The sequence below is a fragment of the Gambusia affinis genome, linkage group LG04, assembly GCF_019740435.1.
Source record: "Gambusia affinis linkage group LG04, SWU_Gaff_1.0, whole genome shotgun sequence".
Classification (NCBI taxonomy): domain Eukaryota; kingdom Metazoa; phylum Chordata; class Actinopteri; order Cyprinodontiformes; family Poeciliidae; genus Gambusia; species Gambusia affinis.
In genome coordinates this window covers 9,770,994-9,797,931 of record NC_057871.1, presented here as the reverse complement: position 1 = coordinate 9,797,931, position 26,938 = coordinate 9,770,994, and the positions used below count along the sequence as shown (strand labels likewise).

The window sequence follows — 26,938 nt, the reverse complement described above, 5'->3', positions numbered from 1 at the left end:
ATCTAACCAAAGAAAACATGTGACAAATGGGAGAAGGTGGCCTCCTCCAGCCAAATATTAATAATATAACACATTTCAAAGTTTTCCCTGTTGGGAAAACAACATTATTTTACCTGTGGTTTGTCTGACAGGCTGACAGAAACACATTCAGTGAGCTCCATACTCTGTGCTGGTGTTGCTCTCACTTGTGTGCATGTGTGTGTGCCGTGTTGGAGGGGGTAGGAAGACAAAAAGTGAGACAGATCTGTCATTTCTTCATCAGTAGAGTGTGGTTGGTCTGGTACAGGTGTGATGCATCTGCTTCCATACATCCCCCAAGGTAGACATATACACAGACTTGTACAAACACACAGGCCCCTTGGTTTGCTCCCCATCTCTCCCTTCTGTCAATCACAAACCCTGCATCAATCTTCAATTACTTACTAGATTCCTTGTCTATCTCTCGCCACTGCTCCTCTCCTTCCACTTCCTGTTCTCAATGCACTTCCATCACTTCAGTTGTCCATCTCCGAAGAGCCCTTCTGAATATGTGTCTATAACCACATCAGGGTCCAATAAGACAGAATTGAGGCCAGTAGTGGAGGAATCTCATGTGTATGGTATATAGAGGAGGAGAGGGGGAGACAGTGGCTTTTTCTCCTGCTGCAAGATATTGTAACTATACTCTTTCTGCTGTCAAATGACTTTCCTGAGCTCCTGCTGGACATGAGGAACCCTGAGATGTCATCTCTTCCCTTTTGTTCTCCTCTTATATATGGCATCCTTGATGTGGGGTTTATCAATTTATTTAATAAATTTGTCTCAACATGAAAGACTTTATTAAATTTTGCTTAGAATAAAATGTTATGTATCATTATAGTATTACATAAATTGTCATTTTATGGATGCATTTTGGATGTGAATATAATGTTTTATTAGCTGTTTTATTTAATAATTTCTAGTTTATTTTTCTCACAGTAATTTGCATCCAGACACATTACTCTGGAAGTAACAAATAAATTATTTGGGATGTATGCTGTATATAGCATAATCTCTAATGCATTCTTAATTAAAGAGTAGACACACTTGGTTGCAAGGCAAACATATTAATATGCTTTCCCTTCATGCACTGACAGCAACTCGTTTAAACTCCTCTTTGAATCTTTTCAGATCATTTCCCCCTATGTCGAACCATCTAAAATGTGCTCTTGCATAATTCCCCAGATACCATGCCTTGTAAAAATATGCATGCCCTCTTTCTTTTTCATTTTTTTCCCCATATTTGGTCATATTTGATACACTAATACAGATTAGTATGTTATTTTGAAAAGTGTTGTCAAAACAATTCAAAGGTCATGGACCTTTCCACACTTTTCCTTGTAACACACTCCACTCCACTACTTTTTTGTGCCTTAATGTGATGGAGCAGCTCCAAGTAGTCCATAAATGTGAAGTGAAAGAACTGTGTAGAACCATCTCTCACAACATGTGCTTCTCTGGATTTGTGTGCTTATACTTTGATAGACTGTAATTTTAGAGTCACCGTCATGCTGGAAAGATAACGGCATACAGTCTCACCACAATCTTGAATTCATAATACTGAAATTTTGTCCTATGTAATCATGCATCCAATTTTTTTTTTTACTTTGAATTTGCCAACAAATATGTCATTGTTAAAATTTCGCCTGCAAAGATTTGCAGGCAAAAAAAATTGCCTGCAAATGTGGTGACCTTCTGGTGACTCAAGCCAAAGCAATCATTTAAGTCAACCATCTTTTAGCCATATATAAAATTACATTGGATAAAAAATTAATGTGTAAAACCACTCTGATTCTAAGGAGTGTATATTTCTTCCATAGGATTATGAGCAAATCTGTTTTCTGGATGTCTCTTTACAGCGTGGGAGAAAAAAAAGCAAGAAAAAGTCAGTGACATTCACACAAGGAATCCATATTGCATGTTCAGAAGATTGCACAACTCTCCAAGGGAGGCCCACCCAGAGATTTCTGTTCTTCACCATCCGTGTTCCTGATGGCGTGAAAAGAGGAGCCAAAAGATTGCTCAGTAATACAGTGATGGAACATATTACACAATCAACTATAGTTTGTTGATTGTGTAATACAATGCACCATGCATTTTAAATTCCTTTAAAATGCATGGTGCATTCAAATTCCAGAGCTTAAGAAAAATAAACAAAATCAATGCTTGCTCATTGACCACTAAAGATAAGCAACATACTATCTGCTGATCAAGCACTAGCAGGTACAAAAAATGTTCAGATGGATTATAATGTCATTTTAATTTTTATTTAATTAAACAGAATCATTTATGCGGTTATGCATTGCAGTTTGGCACCCTAGTGACTTGCAATCATATTTATGCCCTAAATACAAATATGTGATTTGGAATTTGATTCAACTCCATTGAGTAAATACTTTGGAGAATCACTTTTCAGTGCAATTACACATGCAGACTTTTTAGGGTATATGTCTTTCAGCTTTGCACACCTCCACATAGAAATTTGTGCTCTTGCTTCCTCATCAAATGTCTCAGTTTCTGTCAGTTGTAATTTGAAGAACCTGTAAACATCAGGCCTTTCCAAACATATTTAATTGGAGTTATGCCCAGACTTGGACTGGGCCCTTCCAACTCATGAATATGTTGTTTTGTAACCATTCTATTGCAACCTATTGGCAGGTGAAACGCTACATTGTCTTAAGTGTGTTTGCTGCCTGTAACAGATTTTCTGCCACAGTTGCCTCTGTATTTAGCTCCATCCATCAACTCATAAATTCTGTGGAGTTGCTTTGTCCCTGCTGAAAATGAGCATCTCCACTCCATGATGCTACCACCTCCATGTCTCACAATGCGGAGGCTGAGTTCAGGGTGATGTCATTTATAGAACAGCTGTACTTTTACTGAGAATAAATTACACACTTGTAATTTATTTTATCATTAATAAAATGATTAATAAAATCATTTTATTAATTCACTTCCATCAAAAGGCAATTGGTTGCTTTTATCTTGTCTTATTTAAGTGGCATCCAAAAGGACCACTTTGTAGATTTTAAAATTGTTCAATAAACATAAATGGTAGTTCTTCTTGTTTTGGAGGGGGCTACTTTCTGTTTTGTCTAAGAACAAATCATAGGAGCATGACATTTAGATATTTAACATATCTAAATGTTAGACAAACATTTAGATATGTTAAATATCTAAATAAATTTTTGGTTTTAATGTTTAAAAGCTAAATGTCAAGTTTATGTCTTCCTAGATCAGATCCAGTTGTCCGAATATTTGTATGTGTATGTATGTGGAATGAAATTACTTGTTCAGTTTTCAGACTTAAAGATGATATAGCACACTAATCACAAATTAATGACTAATTAATCTCTGCATTACATATTTAAAGGTAGTTTTACTGACTTTATTGAAGTCATGCTCACAGAGTTCCATCTTAGTGTTCACAGTCTTTTCCAAAAACAAGGAGAAATACTTAATAGCAACATACATAGTGTTCACAATAAACAATAAAAGGCTTTGGGTTGTTGGTGTGGAAATTTAAGAAAATAACTGAAGAGAGATCTATTCCAGAATGTTTTGGATGCGCTGTGTGTGCTCACACTCTTGTGGACGACGTCTCTAGGAGGGAATCTCTATTGGTCTGACGCTAATACAGCTTTAAGTCTTTTATTGTGGTCCTCGCACTTACTTTCAGAAACTTCTCGCAAGTCATCAGGATTAGTTTTACATCTTACTTGTTCTGTAATTACAAATTGTTGTTCTTTATTTTTTTTAAAAGGTTCACATGTGCAGGCTGCCATACAAACACAATGCCCTCTCTGTGTTGTATCTGCTTGGAGGTTGACATTTGCTCAGACACAGATGTTGCCGCACACGAGCTCAGTCCGCCACTGACGGCCTCGTCAAATCAGTGACATGGTCCTTTATATTCGCACAGATGATTGAAAGGGAGAAGAAGGCATGAAGAGAAAGGAGTTGTGCCGAAACATCAGAGGCAATAACAGCAGCAGCAGCACCCACTGCAGAAACACAGCTTCCTTATTTCCCACTCGCCGCAGCTCAACTTTGCTAGTGAATGGTTTGTTTGTGTGAAAGAAAAACCAGCAGGCAAGTCCGTGTCCAGGGCACAGCCTTCTTTGATGTGGTCATGCTAATTAACATAAAAGAGGAAAAGACAAAGGAAAAAAAATAAAGAACTGTGTTGAGAATAGGTTGCAAAGGTGTATGGGGCTGTGCATGGATGATCTGTGCATCTATTTGATGCCTGGAATATGAAAATTGTGAGTGTGTGTTTTTCTGATGATTTGGTGTTCTGTTTGGCTGAAGGATAGGCAGATTATTTTTGTAAGAAAAAAACAGAAGGCGATGGAGATACTGGGGACATAAGGGAGTCATTTTTGGATCTGAATCAGGGTACTGGCTCCGTTAGTGCGGTGACGTCATCTTGGGCTTTACTGTGGATGGAGGGATTGTGAGAGAAACAGAGGGAGGCTGAAGATGACGCCCTGAGGGAGTCAGGGATCAGAAAGGTATTAAGGCAACAGAGAGAGGAAGAAGAAGGCAGAGAACGAAAGCAGCAATAAGAGGCCTACCACATATATCGGTGTGTGATTTCGGAAACTGCAGCTAAGTGGGTTTAGGACAGATAAACAGAGGAAAAAAATGATAGTTGGAACAACAGACAAAGAAGTAGGAACTGAGAGGAATAATTCCTAGATGGGAAGGATGAAGACAAAGGCAGAAAAAAATTGGTTTATTATCCTGGCTTAGAAAGTGTGTGGAGAAGAAGGAAAAAAGGTGCTGCAGACAGAAATAGACAGAGTGAGAAAAGGGTGATTGAGGAAAGATATAGCGCACAAGGGATTTTGTTAAATCTTTGCTCCCTGCCCTTTATTTAGTCAATAACCTTCAGTGCTTTATGACTCTGCCATGAAACCTTTTTTGCAGTGTTATAAAACAGAAATATATGCACAAAAATTCATAGCTTCCGTTAGTGCAAGGCCTATTTTTTAATTTATTAGTGAAATGGTTCATGTCCACATAAATCCCATCATTTACTTTTCTTGTAGCAAACTGAAATGAGCAGTTAAGATTTTAAACATGAAATTGGCAATAGCTAAAAGGAATGTAATCTTACATTCAGTTTTCAGGTACACATTTGCTTTGTCTCATTCTGGTGTAGACTAGATGCAAATCAAAGTATTAAATTCTCCTTTCTGTGTTTTCACACAAAAAAGTAATGTTTGCTACATCTCCCCCAACCCCTCTATAAATGTTACAATTGGTGGTGTGGACACTCTCTATACCAAACAGAACAAAGATGTGAAGAAGGTTTTTATGAACAGAGGCCACATTGGTTTATCCAAAAAACTAAAGTGGAATTTCTACAATGAATAAAACGGTCGTCATGAAGGTTGTACTAGCCAATTCTGTTGGATCCTTGCTTTTCAGATGGAATATTCCTCCTCCTTCTATAATAATGAGACATTACTTTTACAAAGCAGCAGACTTTCTCTGTGCTGTCAGTGTTCACATTCCCTCTTCTTAAAGGCTTAGTATGGAAATAATTAATATTACTCCCGTTCCGGTAGGAGGAAACACAGTCTTGTCTTCCTCTTCCTGTCAGCAGGTGAAATGACATCAAAAGCAGCAGATGGATTGTTTTTTTTTAGTTCATGATAGGAAAGATACAAGGTCATTAAATGGCATTTTGTGCTCTGAGTCACCACCTTGTCCCAGGTATTTGTGTTCATTTCTGGAAGTTGTGAGCAAACTTGTGGCAGCATGTCACTTTTATATCATTCCCACTTCTCACTCCACAAGTTGCACTGGTGACAGGTGACCGATGATGAAGCCACCGGGGCAAGAAATTAAAAAGCACAGAAGCGAGAAAAAAAGAAGGAATAGAGAGAGGAGGGACATGTATTGTTATTAGAATATGACAGACGTGGCAAAGCATGCAGTTTGAACCCTTTAAACTCTAAAAACCCTTCAATTGACCACTGTCAAACTGGTCAGCAGTAAGCACCATGAACGTGACAGTAAGTAGTCTGCAGCCAATGTTCGTTTTCTCACACGTGAATATTGCACTAGAAATCAAATTATCTCTCATGCATATTTCATTATTCTAATTGTTGAATGATACTATGAAAAAAGGAGACCTGAGGGATTCAACATGCTCATTAAAAAATCTCAATGGGAGAGTCTGACTGCTTCTAATGTAAATGTCGTCTGTTTGACAGGTGTGCACAGAGGGAAAGCAAGATCAGTTTAACTAATTGAAAGGGAATATTCAAAGGAAAAAATATAGTTAATAACCCATCCTAAAATATTCCCTTTCTTCTCATATCTCCCCCTTTGTCCTCTCTACATAAAGTATTCTTCATGCGTGTTATTTCAATAATTCATTTAAATCAAGAAGTACCATTGAGATAAAAGTGGTACTTCAGTGTGAAGAGCATTTTAATGTTAAAACGTATATCTGTCATGATAAATTATGGGCACCAGCAGACCCCCCTATAAATCACCTTTGCTTGTGTGGCTTGTTTAATTACACCTACTCATAAATCTGACGTGCATTTTATCACTGCACACCTGATTGTACATGCTTATACACATGCACACAAAGAAAGTGTGCTGTCTTACATTACCTGCTTTATTAGGAGTGAGAAATACTTACATTTTGTGTGTCAAAGGAGAGGACCCCCCTGGTGATTAGAATTAATTATCCAGAGTCTGGGTCAAAATACTTTTAAAGGCAGGTTATTGTTCTTGCTGTTGAACACACACATGCACGTCTGAACACCCCCACACACGCATACACACACTGTTGTAGTATCCTCGTGAACAGCTCTTCAGCAACCATTGTGGGCCATCTTGCGTACAAGTGAACTCAATAATTTTGTTACTATAATGTCTACTTCACAAGTATGTGTGGTCTGCTACATTTAAAATATAAAGAGGCCTTCAACAGAAACGACACCTGAATGTCGGGGGAGGTGGTGGGGTGCAGAGAAGTGGGTTTTACTAACAGAGTAAGCATGAAACTAAATGTTACCTGTATATATATATATATATATATATATATATATATATATATATATATATATATATATATATATATATATATATATATATATATATATATATATATATATATATATATATATATATATATATATAGAGAGAGAGAGAGAGAGAGAGAGAGAGCGAGAGTGAGAGTTAGACGTGCATGTTTCAGCTACATATACATGTAATTTTAAATTTGGTTTGGCAAAGGTGTCAGTAGTTTGTGTTTCAATGAAAGTTATCACTTCTTCTGTCACTGACACTTTCTGCACACTATTGTTCCACAAATCCAACTTTGCTTGGTAAAACTGGGACAATAACTGAGTACTGACAAATTAAAAAACACGTACAACACAGTGTCTTTCCATCCCTTATTTGCAGTGTTCAGAGACAGGAGTTGCTATGGTTATAGGAGCATTTGATTACACTGTAACCCCACCTTCTACCTTGCTCATTAAAATTGACCTTGGTGATTTTCTTTAATAACTATACCAGATGGTTGAGCTACTAAGAGTAGCTCAAATCAGCCTGTGTGAAATGAAAAAGGGAGATTAGAGTTGGATGAATCATTTGAGACTGCAACATACTTCAATATCAAGTTTGTTTGTGTTGGAGTTATTTGGCTTAAGTTTAATTATCCAACCTATGATTTACATATTGTTCAATTTCGTCATTTCCATAAATTCCTGTTGCTTTTTTAAACGCTTTTCTTATAACAGCCACTAAATGCAGCTCATTGTTTTTGAGAAAAAAATTAAGCAGCTGTGGGCCTAACAATACATCACTGTGGTCCTACAGTGTTACATCATCTATTGTGTAGACTTGTTCAGAAGGCTAAAACACAAACTGGTTAGCTGAATTTTTTAACTTTCCTCTCATGTTCATCTTACAGATGCAACAACCGTACACAGTGTGCAGTGGTGGCAGGGCCTGATGTTTTCCCTGATCCGTGTCCGGGGACATACAAATACCTGGAGGTTCAATATGAATGTGTTCCCTACAGTAAGTAGCAAAATGTCATATACTGTTTATTTCCTGTCCTAAAATGATTCACATATGCTGGACTAACATGCATACTGTATGAAAGACATTTCATTGATCGAGTGCAAAGAATTACTTACTGTCACACCTCGTTCTGTATGTTTTATACATTGTATGTTTTAAATATTCTTTAAGGACCATTTTCACACATTATGAAATAATGGTAATTATCTGTTTGTATTAATGATGAAAATAATTATAATTCTGAGTGCCGCTTATATTTCTTTTGCTTTTTATATTTTTGTTCTAAATTTTATTTTACGTTTTTTGTTCATTCTTGTTGTAATTTAACTTTGTAGTTATGTAGTTATGTCTTTGTAGTTATGCCTCATTGATCTAATTCATACAAACATATATTTTTATTAGGAGGTTAAATGACTCCATCCAGAGTGAGGGTAGGTGAGGGAGACTAATTAGAGACAGTGTGAACATGTGGTAAATGACCATGAGTTTTCTTTAATAATTTAACATTTTTTCCCCTTGCAATTTCCTAAAATATATCCAAAATCTGGGTTACCCCTCCAAGCTTAATGAATGCAAAGGGGATCATCATGGAGACTTAGCGGATTAAAGATATCTTTTTGTCCTTGATGTTTATTTTACACTCTTTCAGTGAGGAGGGTTTGTCCGTAAGCTTTGGCAAAATGCTTTCTCTGCATCCGCTTTACTAGAAAGCTAAATCTTATAATTTTCCAATAGGTGCTGCCATTTTGTGGTTACTGTTCAGAAACAGAAACAGCTACCTATTGTAGCATGATCAGCTATTTTTTGTATTTTGTTTCTTTTACACATCTGTTGAGGTGTGTACTGTACTAAAATGTCCATATAAATTAAAAGTGTATAATTTTATGAGATAAAAAGTAAGAAATAGGAATACATGATTTAAAACGTTTCCCTTATATTTGACATACTTTGATGAAAATTAAATTCAGCAAACTTGCTTGTATAGGAGCCTTTCTTTAGCCAGCTATGTAGCAGTAACAGGTGGTAGAAGGACAGCTGTGCATTATTCCATAGTAAGAAGTGTCCAAAATGCTCAGCCTCTGGCAGAAATGGAAAACTCGAATGGTTTGACTTCCTAAAAACTTGGCATACCTCTGATTGGTTTATGCTTTCTGGATTATGCCAGCTGCTGTGGCAGCTAGCAGAAATTTATAATGTGAAAAGTTATATTATAGTTATATTGGTCTATAACAAGTATAAAATCTAACACTTTGTTAGATTTTGGAATAAATACTAACATGATGGCTAACCACAAAGTGGGTTGCATAGAAAGAATAGGTGTTCCTCATTTTGTCTTTGTTGATTTGTGGTTTTAAAATGATGATCCTTTTATCCCCAACTTTTTCTGGCACAGTCATTTCATACCAGGGCAGCCAGATCAGATGTGTTTTGTTATTTCAAAAATAAGCCTCCTATATTATCTATTGTGTGATGCACACAGTGTCCCCTTCTAGTTGGCTAATCTTCCAAGCCCCAGGTGCTGAAGAATCTTTGTGAAAACTGCTCTATTCAAAACGATCAATAATCTAACCACTGCTCAGAACTAATAATTTGATGTGCCCTGATGCTCTTCACAAGATGCGTCCAGTGGGTGTTGAAGGCACCCACTGACAATTGTCAATTTACATGTTATTGCCAAGTGATGGTCAAAGCTAATTAACCAGGCTGACTCATTGGAAGGACATTTTTGAGCTGATTAGAAAAAGATCCTGCTTCAGTTATTTCCATCAGTACACTTGGCTTGATGCACCATGAGTAAAACTTTTCTTTCTCACCATTCTCATCGCTTAAAGCATTTTTAATAAGATGACAAATACAAGGCCAGGGTTCCCATTTTCTCCATCTGTATGAAAGATTGGATAAGTTAGGGCTATCCCTCATCCCCTTATTGCTGCACATTGATTGTCAGCTGGCTTAAAGAAAGCTATTAAGACACAATTAAGAGTTTAAATAAAACTAATAAATAAATGTTGGTCATAAGATTATAGCAACTGCATTACTCAATATAATGTACACTGCTGTATCTATTTCAATCAAAAGCTGGTAGATCATGTTAAATATTTTTATTTTTCATTTTGTACCTGCGTTTTTGTAAAACTGTTGTATTTTTATTTAAGGTTCACATACATTGAGGCATTTGTATCATCCCAAAATTGTAACTTTTTTCAAAATTGCAGACACTTTTAAAGTCCTCATCTCACAGCCATCTACAGTCTTGGCACTACAGTCCACACAGACAGCCAAGGTGATCTCCCACACTGAAGCATTCAATTATGTCGAGCTAAACGGCTCTTGCCTGGCGTCTAGAATGACCGGCAGATTAAATAATAGGACTATCAGAGCCCTCTCTGGAGCAGATGGAAACACAACCTGATACCTGCTTAATGCCCCGCCAAGCACATGCGCACACACATCTGTTTCACGCCCATGCGAGCATCGGTGTTCTGTGGGCTTTTAGCCTTCTTTCAGTCATTCTTGACTTATCTTGGGCGTTCCCGCCTTTGAAAAAATAACTGCCTTGCAAACATATTTAGTTAATGGGTTTCTCGCAGTAAAGATCGGCAGAGTAAGATCAATCGGAGATGAGTTACGCTCTGATCTGATGAACAGTCGGTCAGTGTGGGTACAATTTCTCTCTGCAAAAATAGGCAGCATATGATACAAAGTCATTAGTGAGCTCGGCTGACAGATATAGGGTCGTAGTGAGAGAGATGAAGAAACGGCCTGCCAAAGGACTGTGAAGGAGAGACTTGTTTTCGACTGCGCATTAGCATCTACAGCTTTCTGTCTAAAGTGCTCAGTCTGGATCAGGTAGCACCGTGATACATTGCATTGCTCCTGGGGGTGTGTTTAGTCTGGCGAAATGTTTACAACATCACAAAGAAAGAATCATGTTGTTTAAAGATTAAATAAGTCTTTGGGTGTTGGGAGTCCACATTTCAGATCTTTCTGTCTGAGAACACCTCAACCTTTACATGGCAGAGAGCAATGGTATTGCATTCTTCAAATATTTATGAAATCAATTTTCTTTGAAAGGTGTAATAATGTGGAAATCTTGGAACAAGCTGACATTCAGGCTGGAGCTTCAGCTGTCAACCATCACGCAGCAGGCATAAAGCAGGAAATCAATTCTGTCAGCGGCATGGCTGCCAGATATATGTTTTGTAAGACATTAAGTGGGGAAAAATCTCCAAATTGTTGCCATGCATCAAACTGATTCAATAGAGATGGCTTATTTTGCGAAATATATGCGCTCAGTCTGCTGCCTTTTTAAAAAGAGCACAAGGTCCAACTTTAATAAATCGTTATTATGTTTGAAGGCAAGTTTAGCTATAGCTCAATCAAATGAGTGCAACATCAGGGGATCTCCATAACTCCTAGTGCGTCTCCCCGGACAGTAGGCACACTAGTGGCGCTGTGTAAACATCTGACTCACCTAGCAATCATCTCTGAGGGCGACCGTTGCTAATCACAAACTAAGTGCGCAGAAAGAAAATGAGCCAAACTCCAGAGAGACACAACTTCTCACTGCAGATGCACTTTTCCCTGCCATTCAGACAGAGTTGTTTCCAACTGCATAGATAGCGTAAACAATCCTCAAAGTGGGTTGTAAAACAGGCAATTCAATTATGTACGGTTCAGTTTTCAGTGAAATGATGCACCTTCATCCCCCTCCTCTTTATTCCATCAAAATTGTTTGGCTGGTGCTACCTTCACCGCTCCTCATCTCTGCAGGTTTTTGGCTGTTTTCCAAATCTACAATCAAGTGCCGTCTCTTTTTTCCTCTCCGGCTCACCGTGGTGAGAGTGTGTGGTGGTCGTGTGCCAAACTAGCCAGCTAGCTTCTGCAGTAATTAGCCACCTGTGTATACTCGCTCATAGCACTGCAGGCATACTATAAATATCCATACATCCATTAGCACACTGCTGTACAAAGTGCTTCACCAAGGCAACTGTTATACATGGATGGATCTGATCTTAGAAAACAAGAAAATGATGATTAGTGTAGCTTTAGTCATATTGATCCTTTAACATTGAATATATTAGGTTGTATAACTAAGAAAACATATTATTTGCATTTTATCTCAAGCAGATTCTAAATTAAATGGAAATTATTTTACATATTATACATATAATATATACCTAGGTATTATTAAGGCAAATCTGAGAAATTAGGCATTAACTCTGACTGCTAGATGAGGTATATGCCAAGGGCTTTCACTTTGATCCTTTGCATTTGTTGAATATGCATCAACTGGTTGGGTGCAGTAAAATTAAAAGAAGTTTGGGGGAAATTTGCAAAGAAAAAGTTCTGTGAGGAGATGAAGTAACAAGGGAAACATTAGTGGAAAATTGGAAAAAATTCTTTTAAGACTTAGTTTCTCAATTACAGAATAACATTTCATGGACATTTCTTCTATCTGACTTTATATTTTGCTGTAAATGTTGCTTTACAAAATGTTGCTGCTGCTCCCGTTTTCATATTTCACATTTCAAAAGACAAATGAACAACTCACCTGAATTCACCCTTTGAAAGGGGCACCTTCTACTGGCGAACCTGCCGTGGTATTCCATGTTTTATTACCCAGCCGTATTTCTAGTGGAAACTGTTCTTGGTAGTGGAACAAAAAGGTTACACCACTTGATGGTATCTTTAAAATAGAAGAGGACACATGGGCCATGTCTATCCATTTCCTCATCTTCATTCAGCATACCGCTGTTCTCTCGACTGCTGTTATAAAGCAATTAGGAATTATTAATCAGGAAAGCTAGTGATACGTTATGCAATACCCATCCAGTCTATTTAAAACAATAGAACTTGGCTCACTAGGAAAGCTAATTAAAAGATAAAATCAACCTTCTTGTCTGGCCAATTAAGGACTTCTGTTGGGTTGGACCTTTGGAATAACTTCATCATGATGACACTAGACGAGCAGTGTGTGTGTGTGTGTATGTGTTGTCCTGGAAACAGTCACTCGCCGTTAGGATTGGTTGTTTAAGTGTGTGTGCATGGTATGTTCATTTGTTTGGGCAAAAACTGCAGTTGTTTCCTTGCAAGAGAAGAGAAGATGGGAAAGGAACCAAAAAAACAGAGGGAGAGATGGCAGAGCGACAGCTGAGACAGAGATAGAGGGAAATGGGTTAGACGAGGAACAGAAAGAACGAATTAACTGATAAAAGACGGCGCACGAGAGCTGGATAGGGGAAGCAGGGAAAGAGGTAAGTGCTGGAAATACATAGGAGGTAATGGAGAGAACAGAAAAGGAGAAAAGCACGTAGTGAAATAATGAAACAGGATGGCAGGTGAGGATATGAGGACAACGGGGTGGGAGAGGGTAGAATAATGGAGAAAGCAAAGCAGAAAATGGCTGTGTCCAGATATGACCTTGGGCCCGGGCCTTGGACTGATTGGAGATCAGCGATAATCGCTTTAAGGCTGCTGTCGTCACACATCCTCCACGCCTCACAAGAATCCCACGCACATCGTCTCCGCTCTAAGATGAACACCTTCTCAATAAAGCATACGTTTTCAATAAAAATGCTAATTATCTTTACACTGCAGCACAGTTAGGGTAGCACTGCTTGTGTCTCCGTGTGTACACAGGACAAAGCAGAAAAGAACTTTGGCAATAGGAATGGCATCCAAGATAGAGCCTTTCATCCAGGTTAAAAATATGGTAATGCAGGTTTTAATGAACGAGAGAAGTTTTAATAAATGAGACACAAGACAGGTGACATATCCCTATTATTATGCTAATGTTTTCTGATATTCATTCATACCTTTGCTCAGAATAAATGAGCATGTTTTTATTCTGTAGCTGCAAAGGTACAGTAAGTGATTCTGCAAATGATCTGTCAGAGATAGTGGATTGATAAAAACCTCCCTTTTCCTCTGCAGGAATCAGTTCTGAATAATGTTAGGGGAGACACTGACAGACGCTGCTTTCTTGTTGACGTTCTCTTAGAATTAAGGACATTTTCTTGCAAAGTTGTCACAGCTCTTTTTTTTCCTCCCCTCTTGTTCTTTTTAGCTACGCTCAGTAGCTAAATTAACGGCGGTGGAGAAAAACGTCTCATCTCTTTGCATCATCCTCCGTGCGCAGGCCCCCCTTGACAAAACCTTGAGGTTTCAACAGATGTCTCGCTGACATATATTGTCAAATTTTGCGTACAGAAAAATGAACGGCTATGATCTTATGAGAAAGCTTGATGTCTTACCCTCGTCCTAGAGATTAAAGCAAGAGACACCTGGAAAAAAAAAAATCTTGCAATAAGCTCCACAGCAGAGGCGTCCATTAATCTAGTGAAACACAGAGCGGCGGTACAAATTGAATGGCATTTGTTTGACATTTTCTGTGCCATTTGGTATACTTGTTGTCTGCCACACTTTCATTTGAAATCTATTAGTTGCTGGCAACCTTGAACTCTACATGTTTTTGCTCTGTGTATGGGAGGCTGCCTCAGAGCCTCTGGTAATTTGAAGGCTTTGTTCTTTCAGTGCCATCAATCCTGTGCCCCACAAAGTCTCCCTTTGCGTTGAATCAGTTCACTTAAATTAAAAGAATAATTTAGGATTTTTCAATAGAGGTTCTGTTAAAAGGCTAAAATTCATAACTCTCTTTGCTTTCTCATTCATTATGCACACATATTTGTTGACTGAAGTTAACTCTGAAGAGAAGACCAAAGCAGACTTATTCCTTATTTCAACTCTTTCAGCTTTGTTAAAAGAATTACTAATGATTTTACTATTGCTGTTTTATTATTTTTAAACTCGTAATTTACGCAGTAACTGGTAATTACATCAGTGTAGCACTGATGATTTTCCTATGTGAAACACTTGAGAATGGAGCATGTAAAACAGTTCCACTCATTTCAACTGTCTGATGTAAAAACAAAGCAGTGGCAAAAATAATTATGGAGATTTCAATTAATCACCATTTTTTCTTACCTTTCTGTTAGATAATCACTCTGACTGTAGACATAGATTTACACTTCCATTCAACACTATGTGTTTTACACAGGAAGATCACTACCGGTGCACAGCCTCCTATTGCAACGTCATTGGCTTCTGTGTAAATAACTACCAGAGGTAAACATACCAACAGTGTATACATTATTAAAATACTGTTTGCATAAACTGCTATTGCATTGTTGAGATTTGAGCTATGGTATCTTGAAATTGTTCTTGGTGACTCTTAGACAAGTTGTTAACTTTAATTTCAGGGACTGACTAATTTGAGCAACCAATGGAGCCACTGAGCAGGTCAATCTGCAAGAACATGTTGGAACAAATATGCTATTTTCTATCCTTTTGAACTTTTAGCTTTGTCATAAAATATGCTGCATTTTAAAATTTTATAAATCTTTGATTTAAAATAGGTTTTTGTAATATTTACCAAGCTAACCACAAATGATCCTCAAAACAGTTTTAAAATGAAAACTGTCATCATTTTGTCTTTGTTTTGACTAATATTGAAACCCTGAATGCTATTTTTGTATTAATTTTTCTTAATATGATTTATGTAGCTCCAAAAGAGAAACAGGAATATTATATTCAAGGAAAATTTCAGACCTGTGCATCTCTGCTTACGACCAAGAATCTGAACCTCTCTTCAGAAATCCTTAACTGTCCCTTTAAATTCACAGATCAACAGTCCTTCTGTCACACACTCACACTCACCCTGTTACATAGACAGGCTATCTGCTTTCTTTCCCAGTTCTCACGAGGGAGTTGCCTGCATGTGGCGAACCATTTTATATCTTAACTCAAAACGACACACACATGCACGCATGCATGTGCACACTTGTGTTGGGCTTTGACATCAACACGATCTTCTTCCAGAGATTGCTTATTTATCTGGAGTTGTGCTAAGCTGCACCAGTTACCATGCATTTTTCATGAGCCAAGGATTTAATGGTTGCGTGTGTGCCCGTGTGTGTGTGACATGCATTTGTGTTTGTCTTGTTCTTGGTGATGAGTTCAAGCATCAGTGTGTTGAAGAATTTATGCATGGAGAGCGCAAATGTGGTGCATGTGCACTATATATAAACATGTGTCATGCAGAAGTTTTGCGAAATGGTTTTTTTCTTTGAGGACTCTCCCCTCCTTCTCTTCTCTCCTCCTTTCCTCTCTCATCTCAGGGGACTACTTCCATCCAGCAGGTCTCTAGCAGTCTTGAAAGACACCGGGGCACAGCCTGCAGGATTAGGTTTTCTGCTATGTTCACATTCCACATGGGTTCCCTGGGGACCAAGGTGGAATGAAATTCATATGTTTAAGAGGTTTTCTTGCAAGTATGCACATTTCACTGCAGGGTGCTGTGAAGCTCTGCAGATTGAGCAGAGAAAGAGAATTGGCATTATGGTATACCAAGATGTCATATTATGAGATCTTCCAATATTCAAAGATCACTGTTAGGTTGAAATTTGCTCCTTCCATTGGCCAAATAACAACAGATTTATATATAAAAGAAATGGGATAAATCAGTTTGAACAGGTGAAAGGGCAGCAATATGCTGTTTTGAATCTGTTCGATGCATTATTACAAATTACAGTGTTTGAAAGGAAAACATCTATTGGAAGTAGTCATTTGTGTATTTTCATTCACACAAATAAGTAAAACAACTCAGAAAACTTCATTTATCAATAAGAATTGGAAATGGATGGGAAAAAACAATGTCAATAAAGTTAACTCTGTGATTGACCAGCTGTCCAGAGGAGACTTCTTACGCTTTCATTATTAATAGCGCTTTACAAATTTTACAGTAAATGTGTTTAAAACAAAAGAAAGTTTGTATGTAGAAAAAGGTTTTTTTATTTGTTAAAAAATTTAAAAAGATAGAAAGAGAGTGCTATAGATGCTTTGTGACATTATGGGGCCACCTTAGAAGTAGTCGAGATAAAAACTGCAGTGTGTAAACTGGTTAGACCTGGGCTGATTTTTCTTTTAAATTTAAAACAATCTTTGACTTGTGAAAATTATTCTCATTTTGGAAGATATTGATTAAATGTTGAATTGCCTTTTACTTATAAAATCAAAATTATGTATTGTCTCATCCCATGAGGTGGATGATTAATTGCACCCCTAGTGTTGTGTTTAAAGCAAATCAGCTTTCACCTTCACACACAGAGATGGTTGCACACCCCTACTGACAAAAATGACATGCCATTCACAAATCACCAACTGGGCCACTGTGGATCAGAAAGCACTATTATGTAGCACTTTTGGCTAGGCCACTGAAATGCAATCCCACTAATCACATCAATTTTGTAGTTTTCATTGCTCCACTGCTATTAGCATACATTAAAGAGATCATTATCTCAGGTCATTTTGTTTTGCTCTGTTTTGTTCTGCATAAAGGGGTGAGACCACTAGGGGTACAGCAAAACATTCCTGTGTTTCCCCCATGTTGTGCCAAGCTCCTGCTTCATCCGGGTATCCCCTCTCCATCTTTGTGCGCATCTGTCTGCCATGTGCATCTCTGCTTCCCGTCTCCATATGCGTGTGCAACATATGCGAGATGCAATCCCGTCAGATAGCTTTCCTGTTGCAGTGCTGCCTCCTCAGACGCTTATGTAATGTTATTACCAATCACACATGGAGAGCATCCTGGCACTCTCACAAGGTTAGGATGAAATATGAGGACGATTATGGAGATCCAAGATTGTATTATGATGATTTCCTTATTATTGCATCATTAATCTATTTTTGTCTCTTGTCTCTTTCTCTCCCTTGTTCTCTGTATTTTTTTTTCCTTCTTCAAATTCTTTGCCTGTGGCTCATACAGAAGTAGAACAAAAAGGTAAGTCAATCAAACACACGTGCAAAATCAGGGTGTGTGGGTCACTTTTTGATAAAATTGAATTCTTTGTACTTTGGCAAGAGGACATATCCTTTAAAGATAGCCTTCTGTAGTAAAGCAGCATTTGGTGGAAAATTAGAAACAATGCATCTCATTAGACATGTTCTTGAGTCGGATTATTCTATGCTATTGTGGGAAATGTCACTTCTCTGTCTTGCCACTGGAGTAAATTTTTATAATGAGCCATTGAGAAGAGAATTACATTGACATTTACTATTTCAAAAGCTGAACTGACGCCAGTACTGTGAGAAGGCAGTGACTATTCAATCAATATTCCCAGGCTTTCGTGTGAAATCTGGAATTGCACTATCGAGAAGAATGGGAAAACCCCATCTGCCACATCTGGCATGTCTGTATCTGCCGCGGTGATGTGACAGCATTCCAGTTAAATTACAAAGACCTCTATGATTGGTTGCAGCGGCTTCCCAGAATTGACTCCATGTCCCACATCCCTCATCAAACATGACCTCAGTATTCCTCGACGGGAAGGCTGAGGATGGAATGGGAAAATAGTTATTGTAGCAACTGCAAAAACAGCAGACGATTAAAGATGTGCCCGCTTCTGAAATTGGCGCTGACTGACAGAAATAGAAAAGGAGAAAAGCGGAGGAAGCATTGTGAGGCTAATCAGGACTTTAGGAGGGAGCGAGGAAGGGGAACCGAAGGAGAGAGTGGAAGTAGAACAAAGGGTGCTATTTTCTCCTTATCACATAACTGTGATATCAGAATGTAATACGTTGAAAGTAAGGGATGGTGCTGCTCTGCTCTAACAATGCGAGTATCATTCACTTGCAATCAGTGCTGTTTTTTTTTTGCATGGACCATATGGCTGACCACTGAGCCCAGCATGGTCCTGAGGGTGACAGTTGGAAAAAAAGCTTTGTCAGTAGTGCAAAATGGTACCAAACAAAACAACTTTTGTAATGCTTATGTTCACGATCAGTCACTGGTGGGGTGGGATTCAATGGGGAACTCCATGGGCCGCAGAACTGTCCAGGGCATCAGTCATTCAAGAACTTCCAATTAATAATAGAATAGAACAGAATGGAATAATCCTTTATTAATCTCACAGTAAAGAAATTAACTTGTTACAGGACCACAGTAACAAACTATACCCTTTTAACCCTCTGACGGGGTCGAAGCTGTTGTAACAGGTTGCCACTCTTGTAGTGCCAATAACAGTGAAGAAAAACAGAGCACAAACTTTGTAAGGAAATGTTTGACATACATCACTACGTGGGTGAGGCTTATGTAATGTGCAATTGTTCTCATTTTTCCTCAGTATTTCTGTGCCCGGGCATTCTACGAGGAGTGTACCAAAGTGAACATCTCTTTGAATCTGACCACCAGTCAGGTGCATGGTGCAAAGATCCACTTCAAGCCTCTGATAAGATATACTACATGCCCTGGACCCCATACCGCACAGACACACTAACTGAATATTCGTCCAAAGAAGATTTCATTGCAGGCCGCCCCACTACCACATACAAACTCCCACACCGAGTAGATGGGACCGGTTTTGTAGTCTATGACGGTGCACTGTTCTTTAACAAAGAGCGCACCCGCAACATCGTAAAGTTCGACCTTCGCACACGAATCAAAAGCGGCGAGGCCATCATCGCCAACGCCAACTACCATGACACCTCTCCATACCGTTGGGGGGGAAAGTCAGACATCGACCTTGCTGTGGATGAAAATGGGCTGTGGGTTATCTACGCAACAGAACAGAACAACGGACGCATCGTGGTGAGCCAGCTTAACCCTTACACTCTTCGCATCGAAGGCTCCTGGGACACCAGCTATGATAAGCGCTCTGCTTCCAATGCTTTCATGATCTGCGGCGTTCTATACGTCGTTAAGACCGTGTACGAAGATGACGACAATGAGGGGACAGGAAACAAGATTGACTACATGTACAACACGGACAAAAGCAAAGAAACAACAGTTAATATACCATTCCCTAACTCCTACCAGTATATAGCTGCAGTGGATTACAACCCAAGAGACAACCTGCTGTATGTGTGGAATAACTACCATGTGGTCAAGTATTCACTGGACTTTGGCAACAATGGTAAGTTAGAGGATCTCCCTCGATAACCACAGCTCTTCTCATTTCTTCTGTCATTTTTGATTCCACATGAGGTATTTTATTGAAGTGCTTTTCAGCTGTGACATATGGAATGCTTATAGGCACTGATCTTCTTTCAGTACTTAATTCTGTGAAATTACTTGGAAAAAGTAGAAAGAAATATTGCTCCATCTGTGCTGTCATGACTCTCAGTTATGACTGTTTTTCACCTCCTCCCTGCAATCTACAGTGCACATGTTCTGAACTCAAAATACATCCAAATGACAAATAAATCGGCTCCAGTGTACCTTCACTGCTGCTTCCTGATGTACTATTGGAGCAGAGTTAACAGTAGTGTTGCTATTTCTAGAAATAAGAGACATCAAAAATCTACCTAGATCTCTACCTTTAGAAGATTAGTGCTCAGACAGGGCTATGCTGAGCTTCAAACACCTTTCCACTTGCCAACTTTCTCTTCCAATGACCGTCGAGCATTCCTACAGAATGTAACCCAGAACGTCCTGTTGTACTGTAGGATGAACAGAAATATCTGTGTGTGATGAAAGATCTCGTAGCCTCTGCTTGACGTTCATTATAGTTTCCGTTAGCCCCATTCATGAGTTTGCTATGACGTACTGTCACTTTTTACGCTTTAAGAACTCTGCAAAAGTCTATCCAATATTGTGAAAGCAGGACTTCATTTATTTTTTCAGTGAGATGTTCCAAAATACCAGAGGAAATGGAAAAACCACTATCTTCCAATTTAATTTATGACTGATGTTTAGCATGTCTTCACCTTTTATTTCACAAGATGACACAACTTGAATCACAATTTAAAACTCTGGAGCTATTTGCTGACATAAATAAGTCATGCTCTGCATTTTATTAGCCCCAATGTGTTTTACCAAACCACGTTCTCCTAACCCCGGACTTTAATAAAGATAGATTTGACTATTCCTCTTTGCACAATATTCTCCCCAGATAATTCACAAGTTTAGGGCAACGAGCCAGATAATCATTGTTTCAAATCTGGTATTTCAAATTAGGTATGTCGCCATGTACTTAACATAGTTTCTATAATTCTTGGAAGATTAACAAGCCCACAGCATTACAGATATATGGCTGTCTATGACGGTGGATATCAGGTGCACACTTCAGTATTCAGACCCCCAGATTTTTTTAAGCCTCCCAACTCCCTAATTACCATCACTCTGTGTGACGTAAATGACAAATTGGTCTTAATCCAGATTTATTTGCCAGATTTACAGTTGTGCTAAATCTGGCAAATAAATCTGGATTAAGACCAACTTAATTTAACACAAAGTTAGATAGTAGTTGTTTGCTTGGGTCCATCCTCTGACTTAAGATTTCAATTTACTTTATTAATGAAGTTTTGTTTTTCTATTCCAAAAAACGTTTCCACTTGCATTTATACACATATTTCAACTGGCACTGTTGGGCCTGTTTGAAAAGGTCAAGAATGCTGTCTAACTTAAATGGTGTCTTACTTTAGCTCTGGTATGAGTTGTAAGTTCAACCTCCTGTTCATCTTTCCCCTTGGATGGATGGAAGGGCTTCGGCCCCAGGAGCCTAAAGGGCTATTTGCCCAGCATAATTGCCTTTCAGCACCTTTCTATGGAGTGGTCAAGGCAGTCTGGCTGCGTGTCTTATTAAATGATATCTGAATTAACGCATGCTCTTACATGCAGTTAGGCAGTGCAGTACAAGAAATTATAGAGAGAGACAGCTGTAAACTTGGTTTCTACCGATCAGTGTGTGTGTGAGGGGTTTTGTATGTGTGATACTATGCTGTAGAAATGTGCTTGTTTGTGAGTGTGTTTGTAGATGTGCATAATGATGAGTATGCACGTGTAGTAATATATCTAAAGCATGAACTGCTGTTTCGTTCATGAGTGTTTATTCATTATAAAGGTGACATCATACCTATTATAGAGCTTACAGTGTCTCGGGAGGCTCTAAAGTGGAGATCAATGGGGATTCAGTGTAGAGAATGACCTCCAGTGCATAGCAACAAGCCAGAGTGCTGACCAGACGGAGATAAATACATACAATCAATTGAACATCACTCTTTTTACGTTCGTCCTCGTTCCCCTGTCTCACTTAGGGAGGACAAAGAATAAATTATCTACCTTAACTACATGATTTTCTCATTCTCCAGAAAATAAAATTCTCCAAAGATTTAATCTGTTGCATGTTTACACTGCTGTGTGGTCTTTATCCCTGTGAAACTCGAAGAGAAGAAAGCCTCCTAATGTTGTTTTTTTCCCTTCAAATGTGTGAAACATTGAGCTAAATGCTGAAAGCAAACTTACTATGTTCCAGGTTTGGCATTTTTTTCTTGTTCCTTTTTCTTAGCCTATTCAGAAAACACAGTGAGAAAAGGGTCTTTCAGAATGTTTCAGCTCATTACTGATGTAGCCTAATGTACTCCCTGTTTTTGTTTTCGCTTATGTGGACTTCTTAAGATATGAAATGAGACAGGAAATGGGCCATGGTCTAAGAAAGAGACGAGGTTGGCCACCGAGGACAGAGAGTAATTGGGCAACAACAGAGAAGCACCAATTACTTAGTTGTGTCTACCCAGCTGGATAACAAAGGCAGGCGGTTTGAAAGAGTTCCCTCTGAGGCTCTGGGATTGTTGCATGCCGGAAAAGGAGCACAGTTTCCTTGGCAGGCCAGGTACAAACAGAATGCCAGAAAACTGAACTGAAGTTTTCGTCAGGTTATGGAAACATTATAACGCAATGGTGAAATACCCAAGTTCTAGCAGGTAAATTTTAGGACCTGTGTAGATACAGACCTTTTTTTTTTTTTATAAACTTGTAAAAATTGCAGAATTTTTTTTTTGATGCATTTGAATCTATACAAGATCCAAATGATTGCAAGCACTGGTTAAATAGTCTTTAGCCACAAACGATGCTAAGGTTGGCATCTGTTTTCAATTCTAAACTAAAGGACTTTCTGTCATTACTATGGAGACCATATAATCCTCCTAAAATGTGAAATTTCCTACACTGATTAAACCTTAATAGATTACTTCACACTGAGAAAAAATTGCTTGGGATTACAGGTAAGCTTCCAGTGAGGATATTTTACAAACAAGTTTGTAAAGTTAATTGTTATGTTAACATCTAATCTTTTCTTTTCCACATGAAAACCAATATGATAAATCGTAATCTGACTCAAAGTATATAGTGCCTTTGTACACAGATTGGTAGGAAAGTGGGTTGGGTTGGATTAGGTACCCTGGCCAGGGACGCTTCAACATGTGACAGAAGGAAACTGGAATCAAACTAAAAACCTTTCAATTGGAAGGTGACTAATCTACCACTGAGTGACAGTCATGTCAGTACAGATCTTTAACTGACAAGGCTGTTGTTATCTTACGTTTATATTTCACATGGTATTAAATAATAATAACAATATGTAAATATTGTGAACATTTTTGACCTGTGACGGTGTGAATACAGATGCTTGTGAAATTAAATTGATATAATTCGGTTAAGATAAGTCCTGAAAACGCTTCAATTTTAAAATTGTTTGGTCATAATCTAGATGAGAGCAGCTAGTGAAACTGAAATGCATTTTTCATTATCACTTTAAATTGTGTGTTCAAAAGATCCTTAAATAGTTTAAGTTTGATGTTGAGTACTACTGTTTGTATTGCGTGCTTTCTGTTCAGCGTTACTTTTGTCCCTTAAGGGCAGTGATGACGTCTTCACATTGCCGTGGTGGGGAAGTTCGGTGTCCGAGCCACTGTGCTTTCAAGTGGGAGAGACTTGCAAGATATGTGTGTTCTCCTTATAAATGTGCGTCATTGATAAATAAGTGTTTGTGTGTTTACTGCAGTTAATTGAGTGATTTGAAGTTTATTTGTTTGCTCTTATTTCACCTGTTACTAAGTCCGAGCTTTCTGCTATATGTGTATATAAAAAAGGGCAATTTTTAATTCTTCTTGCATTAGAAAAACTATAGAATTAGCTATTCAAACTTTGAGAAGAATATTAGACATTAATTTCAGATTCTTTAAATATGGTTTTAAAAAAATAAAAATTTTGACAACAAACATAGTTTTCCCAAAATACTTCTATTTCTAGTATAAATAATATTTCCAGAGGTTTCTACTGAGTGAAAGTGCATTAATGCATTCTCTGCTACATTACCTATTGGTTGCAGTTAGACTCCTGTATGCTAAGTAGTCTGGGGCATGCTTGACAACTATGTGAGGATATCCTTTTGAAATGCATTCTGTATTGTATTCTGTTAATAAAAATTGTTGCACAAAATATTAGAAAACAAATATTTAATGGCCTTCATCCACATTCTTCTTCTATTCATTACAAAACGGTGTGATCCGCTAAAAAACACTAACATTTTCCATCCATCTTTTTGGCAGTTAGTTTGGTTTACTATACAGCAGCTTCTTTTTTATCTCTGTAATGAAGCTTGCCACTGTCAAATAAACACAACAGAGAACTATTTTTTTCTGTTGCAGTTGCACAGATTCCTCATTTGATAGTTATATAGAATTGCCTGTGTAACAGAGGCAATGTAGCTTGTTGAATTGAAATCCAGTTCAAATCACTTACTGTGCTGCACAGTAAAGCAAACAAATAAAAAAACAGTCCCAGATGGAGGATTCCTTGGCTGTTCCTTTATAGTCTGAAAAATATGTGCCATTAGTTCTAATCATTATCAGTCGTTTAATATATTTATGTTTCACAAGGTCAGAATGCTTAGTGATTAAAAAATATATTTCTGTCATGTCTATATTTTTTAATCACCAAAATGGTAAACAACTTACTAATTATCCTTCAGGAGCATCCTCCATGTTTTCTAGGGATTTAAAAGTATTACTGTGAAGGTAAAAAGAAAGTGCACCCCCTTTAAAGGTTTAACATATTTAATGTGCTTCTTGGGTTGGATCTGTTATCTCGCAAACTTTTGTATTGTGGTTTCAACTTAGTTTGATTAGTAGTAATAAAAAAAAAAAAAAATATTGCCAAGTAAGAAGTTAGAGGTTTTCAACATATTTTCTGGGCAAAATAATGGCAAGAACTAGTCAACCAATCATCTGAAATAGCCTTAGATTTCCATCATTATCAGGTGTTTTGAAGGGATGAATCCAAATATCTTAATACAGCGTCACTTTTATATCTGATAGACTAACAGTGGAAATTTTAGGATTTGAAAATGTACTGCAGTTGTGTCAACTCCAACAGTATCTGTTTCTAAGGTTTAAACCGTTTTCATTAACATCTCAGTGGGAGACTGAACACAGATTCCTCTGGTTGTGTAAAGCAAGGAATAACCCCCTAAACTCTCTGTGATTAGTGCAAGGTGTTAGTTAATTGTTTATATCTAAACTAAAGGGTACCCTAAAGTTCTTCATATTGTTTACAAGTCTTGTCTATTTAGGAATTTTTTCATTAATAAAAAAACACACATGGCGATTGTTAAGCTGCCAAATATGGCTATAATTTAATTTCTTTTCAACTGCCCCTTTTAAAAGACAGCACTGTGTTGAAACAAACGTGTAACAAGCCAGAGAAGTAGAGTATAGAGGATGAATCTATACTTTATTTAATATTTATTACTACAATACCTTGTTAGATAAATTAAGATGAACTCAATATTGACATATAAATTTATTGTTTAAAGTTCTAAACGGGTGAAGTATTGCTAAAAACTGACTAAAAGGAACAAAAGCACATTTACCAGTGAGAATTTTGCAGCCAGTTTACACTCATCAGTTGTTGTAAAGCTTTAAGCTGCTAGTATTAAGTTGAGCCCATTACCATTTTTAAAAAAAAAAAAACAATATTAATATAAGAAACATAAGTGAATGTGTTCACAATAGAGCAGTCATTATAAAACAGGTTTTCACTGTTTTAAAATAAAAAAAATTATATAATGGTGATTATTTTTAAAGTCTCTTTAGCATCTTGTATTGTCATTTAGCATTTTTAGTATAATCGATACCACAATCTTGTCCATTGTAATTTGTCCAAGATTGTAAGTCTTTAACTAAACCTCAAGACTTCCAAAAGGCAGCCATGTTTCCAAATCCAGAAAGTTCTATCTGAAAATCTAAAAGTTTAAAATGATAAGCTATTATTTGCCAAAAGTCGTGCTCTGTCTTTTGCAGCCTGACTGAAACATAGCCATGTTTCAAAATACATTGTCCTTTTGAATTTCACATATCTGTGCTTCACTTTAAATACCTCACAGTCACTCAGCAGCCACTTTAACACTAAAGAGTGTTTGCGGTTACTGCAACCAAGAAACACCTAAGCATGCTAAGCTCATAAATCAGACGCTCTAAATTTCCAAGCAGGTGGTCACTGGTCAGAATGAGCTGAATTGATTGTAAAACAGTCACAAACTGATTTACCACTGCTTTTCTGCTGCATACATCTCTGGAGATTTTCTGTGAGCAAAGGAAATCAAACACCAGAAGAAAGTCACATAACACTTTACATGTTTAATTTACCGTGGTGTAACAAATAACATTGAAGTTTAATCTCAGAATAAACAGCAGATGTATAATAGAGTAGGATATGATCTTTTTTTAAATGTATATTATTTTTCCCTAGGTTCTTTACAAAAAGCAAAATGCCTCTCTTCATCTATTGTTTCCCTTGTCTGTTTGTGTTTTATTCCTTTGCTGTTAAATCCCCATTCTTTCTCCCTGTGTTTCTCACACATAAACATAGACTCACAATGGCAGGAATCTTAACATTTCCTCTCTCTGTCTCATACATCTTTCTCTTTAAATGATTGTTTTTTTCCATTTTTCTCTGTTGTTCTTATCTCACGCATAATCTGCCCTCCTTCTCTTCTCCTACTTCTATCCAGCATCACAGGATGGT

General features: G+C 37.7%; 1 protein-coding gene across 10 annotated transcripts in view; it reads left to right on the top strand.

Annotated features, from left to right (window-relative positions):
- Positions 1-26,938, top strand: part of adgrl3.1 (adhesion G protein-coupled receptor L3.1) — a 163,225-nt gene that overhangs the window by 62,416 nt on the left and 73,871 nt on the right. For 9 of the 10 annotated variants that reach the window (XM_044115193.1, XM_044115194.1, XM_044115191.1 and 6 more), the window contains exons 5-7: positions 7,964-8,073; positions 17,903-17,917; positions 19,260-20,048. In XM_044115193.1, the coding sequence (XP_043971128.1) occupies positions 7,964-8,073; positions 17,903-17,917; positions 19,260-20,048 (914 nt within the window). The remainder of the gene's footprint in view (positions 1-7,963; positions 8,074-17,902; positions 17,918-19,259; positions 20,049-26,938) is intronic. The other variant, XM_044115192.1, reaches the window with a different exon arrangement.